Source organism: Onychostoma macrolepis, chromosome 09 (assembly GCF_012432095.1).
Source record: "Onychostoma macrolepis isolate SWU-2019 chromosome 09, ASM1243209v1, whole genome shotgun sequence".
Classification (NCBI taxonomy): Eukaryota; Metazoa; Chordata; class Actinopteri; order Cypriniformes; family Cyprinidae; genus Onychostoma; species Onychostoma macrolepis.
In genome coordinates, this window is record NC_081163.1 from 6,015,710 (window position 1) to 6,032,255 (window position 16,546).

A 16,546-nucleotide genomic window follows, 5' to 3' on the forward strand; every position below is an offset into this window, starting at 1 on the left:
AAATAGATATTTCTTTTCCTTCTTTCTTTTTTTTCTGAACAGGTGTTCACTGACAGTGGAATATATATTTAATATAATATAATATATTAAATATATAAACATACTTTTTAAATAAAAAATTGGAATTTAGTTCCTTTCCCAATCCAATCGTTTGTGTGCTTGACAATAAATTTCTTGCTTGTACAAAACATGCATTCAGAAAATGAATAGTGCATGACTGAGTTGTTTCCCTATAATCATTGTCATCACATGACAAACTGATGGAAAAAGTGTTGCATTTAAACGCGAGTGATTTATTGTCTAGTTTGGATTTTTTCCTTAGTCCATTGTCTGGGTCAAAGTGAAGAAGGAAAAAAAACTGTAAAAAAAATCCATCAATGGTGTAAAAAAAAAAATTGAATTGAAATAAATGTGGCAACAGAAAACTGGTTAAACAAACTGGTTTTCAATGACTGATTTTTCAAAGCTGGTGACGGAACTGTAAAATATACAGTCACCAAAATGCAATCCTGTGCTACTTTTACATTCACTCTTGTAATGTGATAAAGAAACAAATAAAGTATTGTATTTGGAGTAGTTCAACCAAAAATGAAAGGTCTGTCATCATTAACTCACTCTCATGTCATTCCAAACCAATATGAATTTCTTCTATGGAGCACAAAGGAAGATATTTACATGTAAAATCTCAATCAAAGTAGTTCCTTATTTTGATTACTGGCAATAATCTGAATACTCAACACATTTTTGTGGCAATCTGAAATTATTTTACATTTTAGCAAACTGGTGGCTAATTAATACGATCTTGATTTAGGTGTAGGGTTAGGGACGTTCATGTTTAGTTTACATACATTTTCGCTCTAATCATATCATACAAATTTACATGAAATCGCCACCTCATAAAACAGTTTGCTTATAAGATTGGGTATGTGTTTTTACTCTAGATGCAGACATACAGCCATTGTTTCTATCCTACACAACTATTTCCTGAATTTTTGTTTTTCTTTTGCACGTTAAAGTATTATGAGGTGCATTATTTCATGCTAAATAATACAATTGTTAGTTAAAAAGCAAAACATTAAACTAATGTGAACTAATGATTCAATCTTCTGAATGCAACATGCATACTTTAGTATTGATCCATCCATCACCATGCATCTGTGATTTTACAGTTACAAATAAAAGCTCCATTAACCAGACATTTAAAATCAATAATATTGGGTAGCCTACATGCTACCACTTAAACAAGTTAATTAATGTAATGTGCAATTGTAAAATTAGACATTTTTATTTTATTTATCGATTTTTTTTTTTTTTTTTTACATTTCTTCAAAATATGCGATGGGATGCAAATCAAGAATGCGACAGCAGGGTATGAGCTACAAAAAAATGTACTATATCAAACTATAGACTATATCAAATTTCATACTCAGGCCTGGAAGGGGGTGGGGTACGCAGGCGGGAGGAGCGCCAGTAGCCTCTTTGTTTCTGACGCTATATGAACCCCACGACGGCGTGTGGTGGGTACACATGCTGCAATACTCCGAATGGGTTAACAACGAGTGTGGCTTTCATCGTCAAAGATAGCTGAGGGATGTGGTGATATTTCAAGCGTTCGTATAAACTCTTACGAAGGACTGAGGAAAAGTGTGGAAATCGATTTAACGAGGTATGTTTTTTTTCCCTCTCCTTAACTGACTGAAATTCGCCAGTGACGCCGCCAACGGATTCTTTTGGTGACATCTTGCGCAAACACAACAAAATAGCTTCTTTTTCTGCGCTATTGGTTGTTTTGGTGGGTAGTTTATGCTCTTATTTTTTTCACTAACAGCACCATTAGAGTTAAATTTGTGAGTTGTTTTATAAGGGACTGTCGCGTCTTTCTTGCGTCAGTCGGAGAACAATAGTGAACTTACAACTGGATGAGCATTTTCGTGGAAGGATAACGGACAAACCGTTCGTAGCTGTACGACGAAACCTCTTTCTGTGGTCGATATTCAAGAGTTATCATGTTCTTCTGTAAGTGGCCTTGAAACTCAGCCACGCTGCTGTTTGGGATGTTGGCTCTTTTTTCCCTTAACGTACTTTGAGGGGAGCAAAAAAAGATTCACCTCAGGTAAAAGCGCGCCACCGTTCGCGCGTCCACATCGACACGTTGAGCTTGAGTAGAGTTAAATATTTATCGAAATGGTATTTATTTTTTTTATTTATTTTCCGGCTGAATCATCAAAAACAGTATGCTTCGTATTTAAAATATTTTGTTGTCTTTTATTTGTTAAAAAAAATCCACCGATAAGTTACAGATATTTTTCCTATCTTGTAATGTTATCTCTTGTCTCATAATGATACACTAAAATAATTTGTGTACCTTTTTAGTATTGGTTGACCGCATAACAAATTAAACTACGAAGAGTAAAAACTATCATTACTTATTTTTTTAATGTAAATTTGCTTTCTACGTGGTCACGTTTATTGGTACTACTTTCCCTACAGTTCAATTTAAGTTAGTTTATTGTTGGGTGCTATTCTCTAAATTCCCTCGATGTTAAAGATTCAATAACTAAGAAACATGAGTATTGTTTATATTTGAATTCATAATAGAGATCAACCTGATTATCTACAGATTTTTATTTTTATTTTTTATGCTTAGGTCAACACCGGTGTCCTGACATTTTATCCTACCCGTCAGGTTTTCCTACCAGGGCTTACTGCGCATGCGCAAATCAATATTGCGTCTTTTTTCTCATACTGAACAACATTTAACGTGTCTACGTTACTGTATTGGTAGGTTGAAAACTCTTCTGCTGACCCTAGGATTTGCTGAGTTTAAAAAAGTTTTTAAACACTAGTTATTTCGTCAAGATTGTTACAAAGAATCGTTTCAGTAAAAGCCCAGTCTTTTATGTTTTAAATGCCAGAATTTTCCACCAGCCTGCCAGATTAGTTCATAAACACATTTTGTGAATATCATTTGGTATAGGGTAAGTGACCACCATGCTTTTTGAAATATTAAAAAACTTGCAGAAAATGCACATTAAATGTGGTGATTCTGCATCAAACTGCTCTTAAGTTTCTTAGAAACTGATATGTTGTTTTGAGGTAAGAACCAGTCTCCTGTCCTTTCCCCAAAGCTGAAGGAATCTGGATTGGAACGATAACTACTTTCTCAGATGTCTCCACAAAGCCACTCTGTTCTCTCTCTTAAAGTTAATGTCTGACGTGGTAATGGTTCCTCTGTGTGGTGCTGCTTGACTTAGGAGGTCAGGGTTAGGTTTGAGGTGTTGCTGAGGCACTCACAGTCTGTTGTTCCAAACCTGTATGAATTTGTTTCTTCTGGAGTCTGAACACAATATTTTGTTGAAGAATTTTTTTTTTTTTTTGTACTCCCTTTGAATTTCACATGTACAGTTATTCAAGTACAATTCTGCTGGTCTTTCTAAGTTTAGAATCTAAACTTATTTTTTATTTATTTTTTTCCTTCTTAATCTCTTTCCATCCTGATTACGCCTTTATCTGCACTTTAGTTACTTTAAATATATGATTCAAAGTTTTTGTCTAGTGCTACATCAATGACTATTGGTCATTCATCGACCAAAAAGTGTGCGCGCCCAGTTATAAGATCACACCTTTATAAGATCACCAAGCTAGGTGTGTTGTAAGCGTAGAGACTGTTTGGGGCCCTGCTGATGTGTAATTTGAGGGCCAACTGGGCACCAGCTGTGGAATGTTACAAACGACAACCATACTGCTGCCAGTGATCGGATATGGCCCTTTGTACGGACTACAAATTACAGTGATTTTGAAGCCTTTAAATGGCACTCATAGTCTGTGTTCTCTACCACAACAGCGTGTCCCTCACTTCATGCAACTGTCTCTAATAAACACTTGGACAGAAGTTGTGGCCATTGGCAGCACGTCATCACCACCAGTTCCCATTAATTTTATTTGAATTTGGGCTTGGACTGGAGTGGGAGTCGAGGTTCTCATGATTGTGGAAACGGATAAATCAAGTAATTTAGAATGTACTTGCTGGTCTTATTAGAGACATTTGTTATACTTCAATACTATACTAATCAAGTAAAATTTCTCTAAATCTATAATCTTTTTCTCCAGCGCTGCTTTGAAAATACTCATCCACTAATCAAGAACAAAGTCATAGAAAGTCCGTGGTCAATAATAGAGGGAACCCTAGAGAGTCTTTACAGATGTTTTGATAAATTCACACACTGAACTTTGTGGAAAAATCAAGTCCCTGCCATGCCTGAAGTGCCTTTTGTTTACTTGAAGTCGGTGTGGATTGCACTGTTTGATTAGACCGGCAGATGACCCCATCCTCTCTCTACTCTTAAAGTAGCTGGACTCCAGATTGTGACCAAACTATTTTCAATTGGTTGCCTGTTTTGAATTTACTTTGTTAGGGCTGCCATTTCTACAGTGACTTCTGGGGCCTTTAGTTGGGAAAATTAATTTATCTTTCTGTGTCAAGTCTACAAGATCTGTCAGGTCTACATGAGACCCATGCTCTATTTGCTTAACACTAGAGTAACTGAATGTTTTAATAAGTAGGTGTTACACACTAGAGATCAGATAACACCAAGGTAGTAAATTCCTCATGCAAATGATTTTTTTTTTTTTCCTTTGGTCCTTCTGTAAACCTGTCTTATTCAAACATAATTAAGATTAATAATTTTTATTTTTTTTTCATTGAAAGACTATGCAAATTGAGGTGAATTAAGTAAATGTATATTTTAGGACATGTTTCTTCCTGTAAGGGCCTGTTTTTTTTTTACTTCATTAATTTAATTGAATGAATATAGTTAAAATGGTTCTTATTAGATTAATTAAACATTTATCTGACTTGTTTCTGTGACAGAGCTTGATAGAAAAGTGACCTTTTAGCACCATCTAGTGGATATTTCTGGTCAACCAAGCCTTTTATAAAAGGCTCTTAGAAACTTTAATTTTTTTTAACTGATAAAGCAAAGCACCTCATACAGCTTGTTCGTTGTCATTTTGCTAAGATGCATGGAAAGCTGTAAATATCTTGTTCATGGTTTGAAACATTGAATCAGCACCTCATCTCCTCAGAATAGTCAACTTTTGTCAGTTGTTGTAGGCAGTTAGGCCATATTTATTATTGGATGTAATGTACTAATGTCTTAAATCCTCTTTTTGATGCTGTTTTCCATTACTAATATTTAATGTCTTGTTCTCGTGCAGGACTGAGACGGCGGCTCTTCTCAAAGCATCATGAGCTGGAGCTTTCTAACGCGGCTGTTGGATGAAATCTCCAACCACTCCACCTTTGTGGGCAAGATCTGGTTGACATTATTTATCGTCTTCCGCATTGTGTTGACTGTTGTGGGGGGAGAATCAATATACTACGATGAACAGAGCAAATTTGTTTGTAACACCCAGCAACCTGGTTGTGAAAATGTCTGCTATGATGCGTTTGCACCACTCTCTCATGTAAGGTTTTGGGTTTTTCAGATCATTTTGATCACGACCCCCACTATTATGTACCTGGGGTTTGCTATGCACAAGATTGCTCGCATGAATGATGATGAGTACAAGCCGGGTAACAGGAAACGCATGCCCATGATTAAACGCGGAGCCAACCGTGATTATGAGGAGGCTGAGGACAACGGTGAGGAAGATCCCATGATGATGGAGGAGATCCTGCCCGAGAAAGAGAAAGTACCTGAGAAGCCTGGCCCTAAACACGATGGCCGGCGGAGGATAAAGCGGGATGGGCTCATGAAGGTGTACATCCTACAGCTTCTATCTCGGGTTGTTTTCGAGGTGGGCTTTCTCTTCGGCCAGTATATCCTGTATGGTTTCGAGGTCTCCCCCTCATACGTGTGCACTCGCAGTCCCTGCCCACACACAGTGGACTGTTTTGTGTCACGTCCCACGGAGAAAACGATCTTCCTGCTGATCATGTATGCCGTGAGCTGTCTCTGCTTGTCTCTCACGGTGCTGGAGATTCTTCATTTGGGCCTCAGTGGAATCCGTGATGCTTTTCGGCGACGCGCGCGCAACCACAGTGTTGCTCGCCCCCGTGGTGCCATATGCAGACAGGTGCCCACAGCCCCGCCAGGGTACCACACTGCACTGAAAAAAGACAAGCTGTCCATGGGATTGAAACCGGAGTATAACTTGGATTCTGGTCGGGAGTCTTTTGGTGACGAGTCGTCATCGCGAGATATTGATCACCTGCGTAGACACCTAAAACTGGCCCAGCAGCATCTGGATATGGTCTATCAGCATGGGGAGAGCAGTCCTTCACGCAGCAGCAGCCCAGAGTCCAACGGCACTGCTGTCGAGCAGAACAGACTCAACTTCGCTCAGGAGAAGCAGGGAAGCACATGTGAAAAAGGTAAGGCAAAAAAAACACAATTTCACAATAGCTTCTCGTTTTGTTTTTTTGGGGGGGTGGGGGAGAGGTAGAAATAAGGAAGTGTGTGTGTGTCATTTCTAAAAATATGTATATTTATTTATATAAAATGTAGTTTTATAGATGCAAGTATCTCTATATAATTTATTAATGAAATATATGCGCACTATTTATACTATATATGTAATATACATTTATATTTGTTTAAAAATGTATTTTTATTACAAGTATAATGTATTTTATTTATTAGGGGTGGGAGGAGAAAAATCAATTCTCCGATGCATCGTGATTCGCTCTTCATCGATTCTAAATATTTCATGTTTATTTTTTTTCGCATATGTGCGCGCTAGAGACGCGGTGGGCTTCATTGAACAGAATTTGTACTGAGACACGTGCACATTGCTTGACAGTGTGTGCTTCCACCCGCCGTGTTTTACTTTAGATATGCTTTAATTTATACCGTTTGGAATGCAGTACTATATTAGATGCACTGACAGACTTTCACGTGCGCTTTGTGTTTGTTTGTCCTGAAGCTCGATTGTGGCTGCGGTTAAATGCACTTGCATTTTCAAATACTTTTATACGAAGTTGATGTGCACACAGTCCGTTATGTTTTCAGAGCAGGACAAAACATCTGATTTATCGAAATAGATCTGTGCATTAGTGTGAATGCAGCCTGTTAAAGCTGCCACTGTCTATGATCTCATCAGTAATAATCAAACGGCAATAATGCTGAGGGGGAAAAAAGGAAAAACCCATAACTATTGTCTGTAAACTTTCGGATACTTATTTAAAGTAAGTAATTGTTTTAAAAAAAGTAGCCTGCTTGTATAATAAAAAAAATAGTAAATTTTGCACAAAATACATTAGATTTAAAATTTATATGAAAATGTAGCCATGTGCAGTAATATTGAAAACAGAATGTGACGCATCGTGATATTGAGTTGATAATGATAATTGTAATTGAATGGAATCGTGAAACCAAATGGGAAATGTAGAGCAAGAATTGTTTTGGAATCGGATCGTGACTCCCAGGATTGGATCGTGAAGTGCCTGAAGATTCCCACCCCTTTTTTTTTTTTTTTTTTTTTTTTTTTTTGGAGAATGAAGTTCAAAATGGAGACTGATGTTGTTACTGTCTCAAAATGAAGATATGTGAGTTTTAATGATTTTTCTTTTTCTCTCTGTCTCTCATAGGGATCCGTGCTTGATTGAGACTAATAGACTATCATCTGCTTTCCTGTGCAACAAAGCGCCCCACCTGTGGTTGACATGGCTCATCTTGAAAAGCAGAAAGTTTCTGTATGTGCGTGTTGTGTATTTTATGTTTGGCTGCTGAACATTGAACATTGTGTGAACCGAGTGGAGCATGTGTGTCTTTGTGCACACTGGTGAATCTGTGAGAATGTGTCGTGCAGTATTATGGCAAGTGAATGCTAAGTTAAAATCTCAGAAAGCAGCATCTCACCAGCCAGTTATACTTGACATCAGCCAGTCTGCCTGATACTCCAAAGTGCCCAAAAGCTAGTTAGGAAGATGGTTGTTATACTCCTCAGTCACTAGGCGACTGTGCAATGTCTCTCATTTCTTGTCGTCTTTTTTTTTTTTCATAGGAAAAATAAATTCTGGTTCTTCCATTTGTTTACCACACTTCTTGTGAAGTGCCAAGGGTTGCATCTCAAAAATGCCTTAAACTGGAGTTTACATATCTTTGCCATTCCAAAACGAGATGGACGAGCCAGTGTAAAACCACATCAGAAATGTAGTTTAGTATGTTTAGAACAGTTCTGTGGTTTGAGTAGTGGACCACAATTAGTGTATGTTTGTAACGAATTAAATGGGGAAAACCTGGAAAATGCTTGAATACTTGTGAATCAATTATTGATCTACAAAGAAGCTTTTGATATTCTATTTGCATATTGTGTACTTTACCTGTATATGAGAAGTATTGATTACTATCCCTCTTATTTTGAAGAACCTTCTCTGTAGGCTACAATTTCAGTCTTATTTGTTTTCTTTTTGTTTACTTCTGTTGTTTTCTGAGGCTTTAAACAAGTTTGGCTTTAGTTTCATTTGACTGTTAGAAAGGCAAACTCCGCTTTTCAGAGAATGTCTTCACACAATTGAAAGCACTAATAAAAAAGAAAATCATTTAATTAGTTTTTTTTTTTTTTTTTCAGGTTGGGGTGTCATTTTGCCTCCTTTATGCAAATGAAAATCATAAGTTGGTCCAAAGTTTACACTGAATAGCAATAAGGTCTCAGAATTGAAAGCCATAGAGCCTAATGTTTTATACATGGTACCAATGCAATCTGTCGTTTTGAAATGGTTTAATTCACCCATGTCTGTTAACAGCCAGGTTTTCCATCTTTTGATACATTTCTCCAGGATCATCTCAATTTTTTTTATATTTTTTTAATGCTTTTTGTAAGGTTTTGTAATCTTAAAATAAACCTTTGGTTTAAAAAATGCAGCCATGCCTCACTGTTCATTTTTTTTTTTTTTGTGCTTCCAAGAATTATTAATTTGTCTTGAATAATGACAGACTGATATATCATTGAGGTTGGGCCAGTTTTTGTCTTATTTGAGGTGTTTAACCATTGCCTGATAAAAGGTCCTTTGTGTGATTAAATATTATGTCATAAATATTTACAGTGAGTTATAAATGCCTTATAAAACACATTAACGTACAGAGATAGTTTTTTTTTTTTAATGTATCTTTCACTGAACTAGCAGCAGCAAGAGTGATAGATTACAGTATAGGTTCGAATATGCAGTTTATGGTGTTTCCCATGACTTAGTCAAATCTACTTTTTATTTTTATCTCACTCAACTGTCATCTCAAAATGAACATTTTGTCATATTTCACAAGCATAATGCTGTGATGCCTAAATTCCTTTGGGCATCACTGCAATAATTTGACATTGGTTATAAATCGCATACTCTGCAGAAACAAGCCAGTATTTTGTTTGTTTGTTTGTTTGTTTGTTTCTTCTATTTTAATATCTATAATTTTTCAGTTGTATTCCATGTATTAAACTGTATACATGTGTGTAATTTTTATATCATATCTTGACTGAATACCTATAAGTAGAGTATACAGGGGTATCAAAAAGCTTTCCTGATCACAGGGGTGCAAACTTGTCACGTTTCGGCGAAATTCGCCGTTTTCACCTTGAAATAGGTTATTCACGTGAATCATGTAGATCTGTAAAAAAATTAAAAAGCGAGTCATCTGTGTCATATGGAAGCCCATTTCCGCCAGGTAAGAAAAAAATTAATGCCTCAAAAAGTCGAAATTATGACATACTTAAGTCATAATTTCGAGATAAAAAGTCGAAATTATGATTTACTAAGTCGAAATTATGACTTAAAAAAAAAATCGAAATTATGATATTTTAAAAGTCAAAATAATGACTTTAAAAGTCGAAATTATGACTTGATGACCTGCAGGCTCATGATCTAATAAGATACAACACAGGTGGTCCGATGGATTGTGAACATATTAAGGAGTATTTTAAACGTGGTTTTACTAACGATGAAATTCTTGCTTTATTAGCGGAACGGCATGGAATAGTTCTGAGCAAACGCACTCTTGAAAGGATTTTAAGCAAGAAACAGCTTTGGCGCAGAAAGAACAAAACGGATGTGACTGAGGTGGCAGCTTTCATTGAACAGCAACTTCAAACCTCTGGCCAGTCCTATGGTTATAGATGGATGCACCAAAAATGTTGGTTGAATGGTATTGTAACTGATAGGGAAGTTCTGCTCCGGCTTTTAGATGGTGAAGGGGTTAACTTGAGGTCAAGAAATCGACTGAGGCGGCGTGTATATCATAGCCGTGGTCCGAACTTTGTGTGGTACGTAGATGGCTATGACAAGCTGAAGCCATTTGGAATCGGAATAAGTGGATGTATTGATGGATTTTCCAGGAGCATGATATGGCTTGAGGCATACAAGACCAACAATGATCCAAGACTCATTGCTGGATACTTCATGGATGCAGTAATTAAAGCTGGGGGGTGTCCTGCTAGAGTAAGGCTAGATTTAGGAACAGAAAATGTTCATTTGGCTGAGATGCACAATTTTTTTACTTTTTCTGAGGATCGACCAGAAACAGACCATGTTACTTTTGGCCCAAGCTCTGGAAACCAGCGCATCGAAAGATGGTGGCTCACTCTGCGAAGTGAATGTGTCCAATTTTGGATAGACCTCTTTGACAAACTGAGAGAGGATGGGCACTTCGCAGACACTCTTTTGGACAAATCCTTGGTCCAGTTCTGTTTCCTTAACAAAATCCAGGTGAGATCTCATTTATCGCAACTGCCTTGATTGCATTAATGTCTTTTAGAGGACTTTGTAGTCACCGATTTTATGTGGAGTTCAGTAGGCTTAATATAGTCTAAATTTATGTCGGGATACTGTATTCAAAATGGTTTGGCTAGGCATTAAAAGTTACAAAAGTATTCTTAATATGTTAACTGAAAAAGGAATACTGGTTTAAACCAACAATAACTTCCACATTTTGTTCCATCAATTACGAGAACTGAAAATAGGCTATAAAGCTGATTAACACGATAAAAGCTAGCAAGAGTTTATCTAAAAATGTTATTTAATTTAATCTGAATCTGAAAATCCTGATAATTTTCAATACACTTTATTAGATTTATTTAACTGTAGCATAGACCTGGTGTTTAAAGGCAAAATTAACTATAGTTATTATAAACTGAAATAGATCAGATCAAAAGTAAAATAACATTCTGCAAATGTCACTCAGTTTTGCCTGTCACTTCCCCAAGTGTCCACCAGATGTTACCTATAGTCTAACATGGAATTGTAACTTGGCTCACATCTTTTATTGACGTCCTCACTCAATCAGTGTATTTTTAATGTTATAAATCATTTTTATTATGCATACCAAAAATGTAAAATATCTTAATTCTATTCATTGCACATTTTCTGTGGTTTGATTACCTGGTTCCATGATGCATGCTCTGTTTGATTCTCCTGCTACACACATAGATTGACAGACATCTACTAACTCTGTTTCAATACGTTTCCTTACAGGAAGAGCTTGATGAGATTGTCTTAGCTTGGAACAATCACAGAATACGGCCCGTCCACAACTCACGGTCACCACATGGCCGACCATCCATCATGTATGCAGTATCTCATCTATATGGAGCCACAGACCACCTGCATCCAGTACATCTGGAGAAGGTTCAAGTCTGTTTAGAAGAGTGTATTTTCAAGGACTTTCCATGCGATGAAGACATTTTTAACACATGTGTTGATCTTATGTCAGAGCATGATTTGAACCTTACAAATGATGTGTTTGCAGCAGTGGACTTGTACATAACACTTAGAGATCTAATTAACAGTGTGTTGGAGCCTCGTAACTAAAAAATGTGTTGCTGAAGACTTAACATTTGATATTTGTATTCTACTGGTCAGTAATGAAGACAAACAAGTTGTGTTTTAACAAGGGAATTGTTTAATTGTCCCAAAACAACACATTCCAAAATTGCAATTGGAAAAAAAATACATTTAAATAAACTGTAGCATAGGCTACTTGTGTTATAGTAATGAAAGAACAGTGATGACGAGAATAAAAACAAAAGGAAAGTTTTGTATAATATGTGTAGAAAAACCTCTTTTTATCAAAATACATGACAAATTGTAGAATCTTTGTTACTGGAATATCAAAAAGGCCCTTTCAAACTTTGTGCCTCAGAGAGAATATTAACAGAAACTTTGGAAATGTGAACATGTAAAACGCATCTTGGAAAAAAAAAAAGACAAAAACAAAAAATAAAGCTTGCTTTGACCTCAATTATGTTGTTTAAGCTTAACTTCAGTTCCTTCTCTTGTGCCTTAGAGAGAATATTAACAGGAACTTTGGAAATGTGAACATGTAAATCACATCTTGAGAAAAAAACAAAAAATAAAGCTTTTTAGGTTGTTTAAGCTTAGCTTCAGTTCCTTCCTAAATAGTAGGCCTATACTAAGTGTCCTAGACTATATCCATGACCCATATGTTGCTCTCTAACACTTTGTTCATTTCGTGGCGAAACTCTGGGTAGTTATCATAATTCACAGGCAGCTCCAGGTGACAGCCACATGTGTGTGCAATGGGTCGTCTTTGAAAGCCTTCCAGTTGTGTGAAGCTAACGGTGATGTTCTTTCCCAGGAACAAATCTGACCCGGTGCAAAACCGAAGGAAGAGGGACAGGTGTTGTTTATCTGATTCTCTAAGAAATGTACTTAGATACCTGCCAGTTTGTTTTTGTTGTACATTCATCGTAGCAGGGTAAGCTATTGATTTCATGACCTTTCTTGATGTCGGTTGGAGTTCATCATAGGCAGCTGCGATGTCCTGGAGCTCAATTCTCATAGGTGCAAGCACATCATGCCACTGCTCTATCACAAACGCAGGTTCTTGAATCAACTTCTGATGTGCCATCTCCTCCAAGAGCTGCTCAATATTATCTGCTGTTGGGACTCTTCGACAGTTATGATGATCCATCACCTCAAACAGCTCTTCTTTGTCCACATCTTCAAAATGTGAACGGCATGATTCTAGGATCACCCTGTCTGATTCTGTAACATATCTGAGAAAGCAGTCCACAAGACTTGTTGTGACACATCCATGAGCTGCCTGTTCCAGCATTACAGGTGCTATTTTTACAGGCAGGTACTTCTCTTTTAGCCAACCAAATGCAATGATTCGGCCAATGCTTTCCCACTCTTGTTGACCAAAGTCATGTCGTAGATAAGGGACCTTAAAACTATTTCCCAAAGTGCATTGCTCATAAAAGTCATTCCAAAACTCAGAAAGCACATCCCTCAAAACCCCCCCTTCATCAACAGCATTTTCTAGCCGTCCATCAGGAAGAATGACTTTCATAGATATGTTATCTGTCAAGACACTTTTGTCACAAAAATGTGCAATAAGCTGTCGAAGGGCCTGGCCACGATGAATAACAAGAATTTTCTTCACCCTTTCACTCTGAACAAACGGCTCTGGTGAGTTATCAATTGGAGAAGGAACAGAATATGATTCCTCTAAAAGAGGTAAGGTGTCATCTAGCGCAGTGTCTTCCAGCCCAGAGATGTGTCCAGTGGAGACTGTTACAGTGCCACTATCCTCCAGATTGTCCACCTCTGGCTGTCTGGCTGCATCAGTCTCAATCGCACTTGATGCATCAGGCACGCTAGTTATTGAGTCAGACAAAAAAACATCATCACTGCCTGTTGCAATTACAGCGCTACTGCTTATGTAAATTAGATCTGGCTCAACATTCTCAGAGAACAGAGCGGACTGGCTGGTACGTGTGGGAGACCAGGAATCTTGCATGTTTTCCACTCTCTGCGCAATTGTTTCGCTGCTGAAGTGGAACTGTGTGTCTGACTGCGTGTCACTAGGGATGATTTTCTTCTTGGTTGTCAAGTAAAAACGCAAGACTGGTAATTTGGTCAGCTCATAAAGTTCTCCAACTGTAATCTGGTCATCTATTGCTTGCTCTTTAAAGTCTGTTACATCAACCACAAAATCTGTGAAGTTTCCCTCTGAACTTTTCTCACCAGGAAAAAACAACTTGACAGCCTTTTCAAGTAGATCCTTTTTTCTACAGTCCTTTGACACAGAGATTTTCCGTGTACCCCCACCTTTTTTTGTTCGGACCTGAGTAAACTTCCCTTCTCGAAAATGCATCCATCCCATCTCAATTTTTCGCATACTCTTTTGAGCATTTTTTGACATTGTTTTTTCACATACATTGTCAGTGTCACCTTTGCTTCTTGCTAGCCTGGTTCTCAGCCGATCAAAAAGTTTAGCTTTTCGGCCACTGGGATCTTGTTCTTTTCGCCTGCAGTATCCATGAACAGCCAGTCGGTCACCATAGGAAGGCAGATATTCCTTCAGCTGGTCATCTGTCATAAGCTGTATGACACTGCAATCAATCTGCAAAAAGAACACTTTAAATATACGTTTACCATTCTCTAATGTCAGTGACACTGTGAGGTATAGTTCAGAAATATTACTGATTCAACTGAACTGAAATTGGGTGAGAACTGAGCTGAGATGGACAATGACACTATTGTTTACAAGGTATTTGATCTAATTTCATAAGTGATCATAACCTGTTTTTGAATATAACTGAATTAACGCTGAATTGACTTCAGCTGAACAATGTCGTTATTTATTATTCTTTAAGACCATAATTTTCCTGTTTCTTACTGTAAAGCTGCTTTAAAACAAAATGTGTATTGAGCACTATAGAATTAAAGGGGACTTGGATTAACTATAATGTATAAGGAATAATGTACAGTCAACTGGTTGTTATAAACCCAGGGGTTTATAGTGAGTTATAAGGGCAGTCTGTTTTTTGAACCAGAGACATAGGATTCAGTACTCGGTATTGAGTACTCAGTATATCAAGAAAGAGCAGTTTAAGCACTTCTACTGGAGAAAATTTAAACAGAATATATTGTTCCAAAGTTTCTCTGTGACAATTTTTAGGGACTGTAGGCTACATGTGATACATATTTAACAGTTTCATGAATACCTTATCCTGTTGCATTCGCTGTATGATGTCATCTGAAACGTTTCTTGACTTCATAAAGTCATAAATGTCATCCATCCTAGAAGACAACGATGTATATAATAATACCTCAATGCTGGTTACGTCTATCAACATAAATTTGAGCTGCTATCAGATCGGTCTGTGTTGCCATCTAGTGGAGGGTACGACTTTGAACGAACAATAGAAATCACAACGAGAAATCCGTCTTGGTTCGATATCGAAACTGAATTGATGATTGTATGACAAATAAATAAGATACATGAAATTAATAGGTTTTACATATATCATTTCTGATTGTTTTTTTTCTTCTTTTTTTTAAACCATACTTCCTAGGCTGCACATCACAACAACATGTATAAACATTATTACTATTAAGCATATGTAAACACGTATAATAAAATACAATTTCAAGACAGTAGCCACGTATTTATGCAGTAAATTTGACCCAATTAATATTTTTTGTTGGAATTATGGTAGCTTTATGTTTCCCCATAAATGTTACATGCTAATCATTATTATAACTTACATCTGCAAACTTCAACATTTCCACAGTGTTCTAATTTTTCCATATAGCCTAGGCTATTGTTAAAGAGCGTTTATGCGCCAGTCAATGATTAAATTCTGAACATGATGCGGGATCATTCTAGGCTTTACATATGTGCAATAGGCCTACTTCTGTAATTTTGCGACTTACTTGGGGTGATGCAATTCTTTGCTTGAAATGCTTTCAAGGGTGGGTTTGCTCATACTTTTCCATGCCGTTCCGCTAATTATGGCAATGATCATCAAACTACTAGATCATCAGGCTACTACTTAGTGTGTTCACATCATCGTGCGTCCTGTCGTGTAGATGAGCCAGCAGCAAGTCATAATTTCGACTTTTTAAATCATAATTTCGACTTTTTATCTCGTAATTATGACATAGTTAAGTCATAATTTCGACATTTTATCTCATAATTTCGACTTTTGAAGTCATAATTTTGACTTTTTATCTCGAAATTATGACTTAAGTCGTAATTTTGTCTTTTTATTTCTCATAATTTCGATTTAGTAAGTCATAATTTTCGACTTTTTATCTCGAAATTATGACTTAAGTATGTCATAATTTCGACTTTTTGAGGCATTAATTTTTTTCTTACCTGGCGGAAACGGGCTTCCATAGTGTCATGTCACCTGTAGCGTTTTTTCCCCTGTTGGCAAAGGAATAGACCCGCCCTACTCTGCCTCTGATTGGCTTACCTTAATGTTCTTTCCCTCATCCAACCAATCTCACTCCTGAAGCATAACTTTTAGACGCTGCAGGCAACTATCCATATTCCCAGAGGCTACGTAAAACGTGAAGGAACAAGCTAACGGCAAGCAACTTATTTGTGAAGTAACTGGGCTATGCTGGTGGTTAGATTAGCCTGTTTGCAGCTAGCTAAATTAAGTTCACTGTAGAGCAGGACGGAATGCATTTGTATCTGCTGTAAATTGTGTTCCAGTCTGGGAACGTGTCGTCACAGCGGCAATGCATTCTGGGAATTTAGGTCACGGAAGCTACAGCGGTGATTACCGCGTGAGGCTG

At 37.2% G+C, this 16,546-nt stretch overlaps 3 protein-coding genes across 3 annotated transcripts; 2 read left to right on the plus strand and 1 right to left on the minus strand.

Annotated features, from left to right (window-relative positions):
• The first annotated feature begins 1,451 nt into the window (after window positions 1-1,451).
• gjc4b (gap junction protein gamma 4b) lies at window positions 1,452-9,105 on the plus strand. Its single transcript, XM_058787418.1, has 3 exons — window positions 1,452-1,666; window positions 5,218-6,376; window positions 7,592-9,105. Exons 2-3 carry the CDS (start codon window positions 5,248-5,250, stop codon window positions 7,603-7,605), a joined length of 1,143 nt encoding a protein of 380 aa, XP_058643401.1. The 5' UTR covers window positions 1,452-1,666; window positions 5,218-5,247; the 3' UTR covers window positions 7,606-9,105.
• A 764-nt stretch (window positions 9,106-9,869) lies between these two features.
• Window positions 9,870-11,884, plus strand: LOC131547117 (uncharacterized). Its single transcript, XM_058787417.1, has 2 exons — window positions 9,870-10,696; window positions 11,462-11,884. The coding sequence occupies exons 1-2, from the start codon at window positions 9,884-9,886 to the stop codon at window positions 11,795-11,797; spliced, it is 1,149 nt and encodes a 382-aa protein (XP_058643400.1). The 5' UTR covers window positions 9,870-9,883; the 3' UTR covers window positions 11,798-11,884.
• A 166-nt stretch (window positions 11,885-12,050) lies between these two features.
• On the minus strand, window positions 12,051-15,831 carry LOC131547116 (uncharacterized). The gene is made up of 2 exons (XM_058787415.1): window positions 14,962-15,831; window positions 12,051-14,357 (listed from the first exon to the last, which is right to left on the minus strand). The coding sequence occupies exons 1-2, from the start codon at window positions 15,091-15,093 to the stop codon at window positions 12,408-12,410; spliced, it is 2,082 nt and encodes a 693-aa protein (XP_058643398.1). The 5' UTR covers window positions 15,094-15,831; the 3' UTR covers window positions 12,051-12,407.
• Between the last annotated feature and the right edge of the window lie 715 nt (window positions 15,832-16,546).

Bases quoted from the DNA above. Each gene is read 5' to 3' on its own strand.
- LOC131547116 (XM_058787415.1), bottom strand. From the start codon at position 15,093: ATGTTGATAGACGTAACCAGCATTGAGGTATTATTATATACATCGTTG. The intron at 14,358-14,961 runs GTATTCATGAAA...TTCTTTTTGCAG, and splicing joins AGCGAATGCAACAGGATAAG to ATTGATTGCAGTGTCATACA.
- gjc4b (XM_058787418.1), top strand. From the start codon at position 5,248: ATGAGCTGGAGCTTTCTAACGCGGCTGTTGGATGAAATCTCCAACCAC.
- LOC131547117 (XM_058787417.1), top strand. From the start codon at position 9,884: ATGGATTGTGAACATATTAAGGAGTATTTTAAACGTGGTTTTACTAAC. The intron at 10,697-11,461 runs GTGAGATCTCAT...GTTTCCTTACAG, and splicing joins GTTTCCTTAACAAAATCCAG to GAAGAGCTTGATGAGATTGT.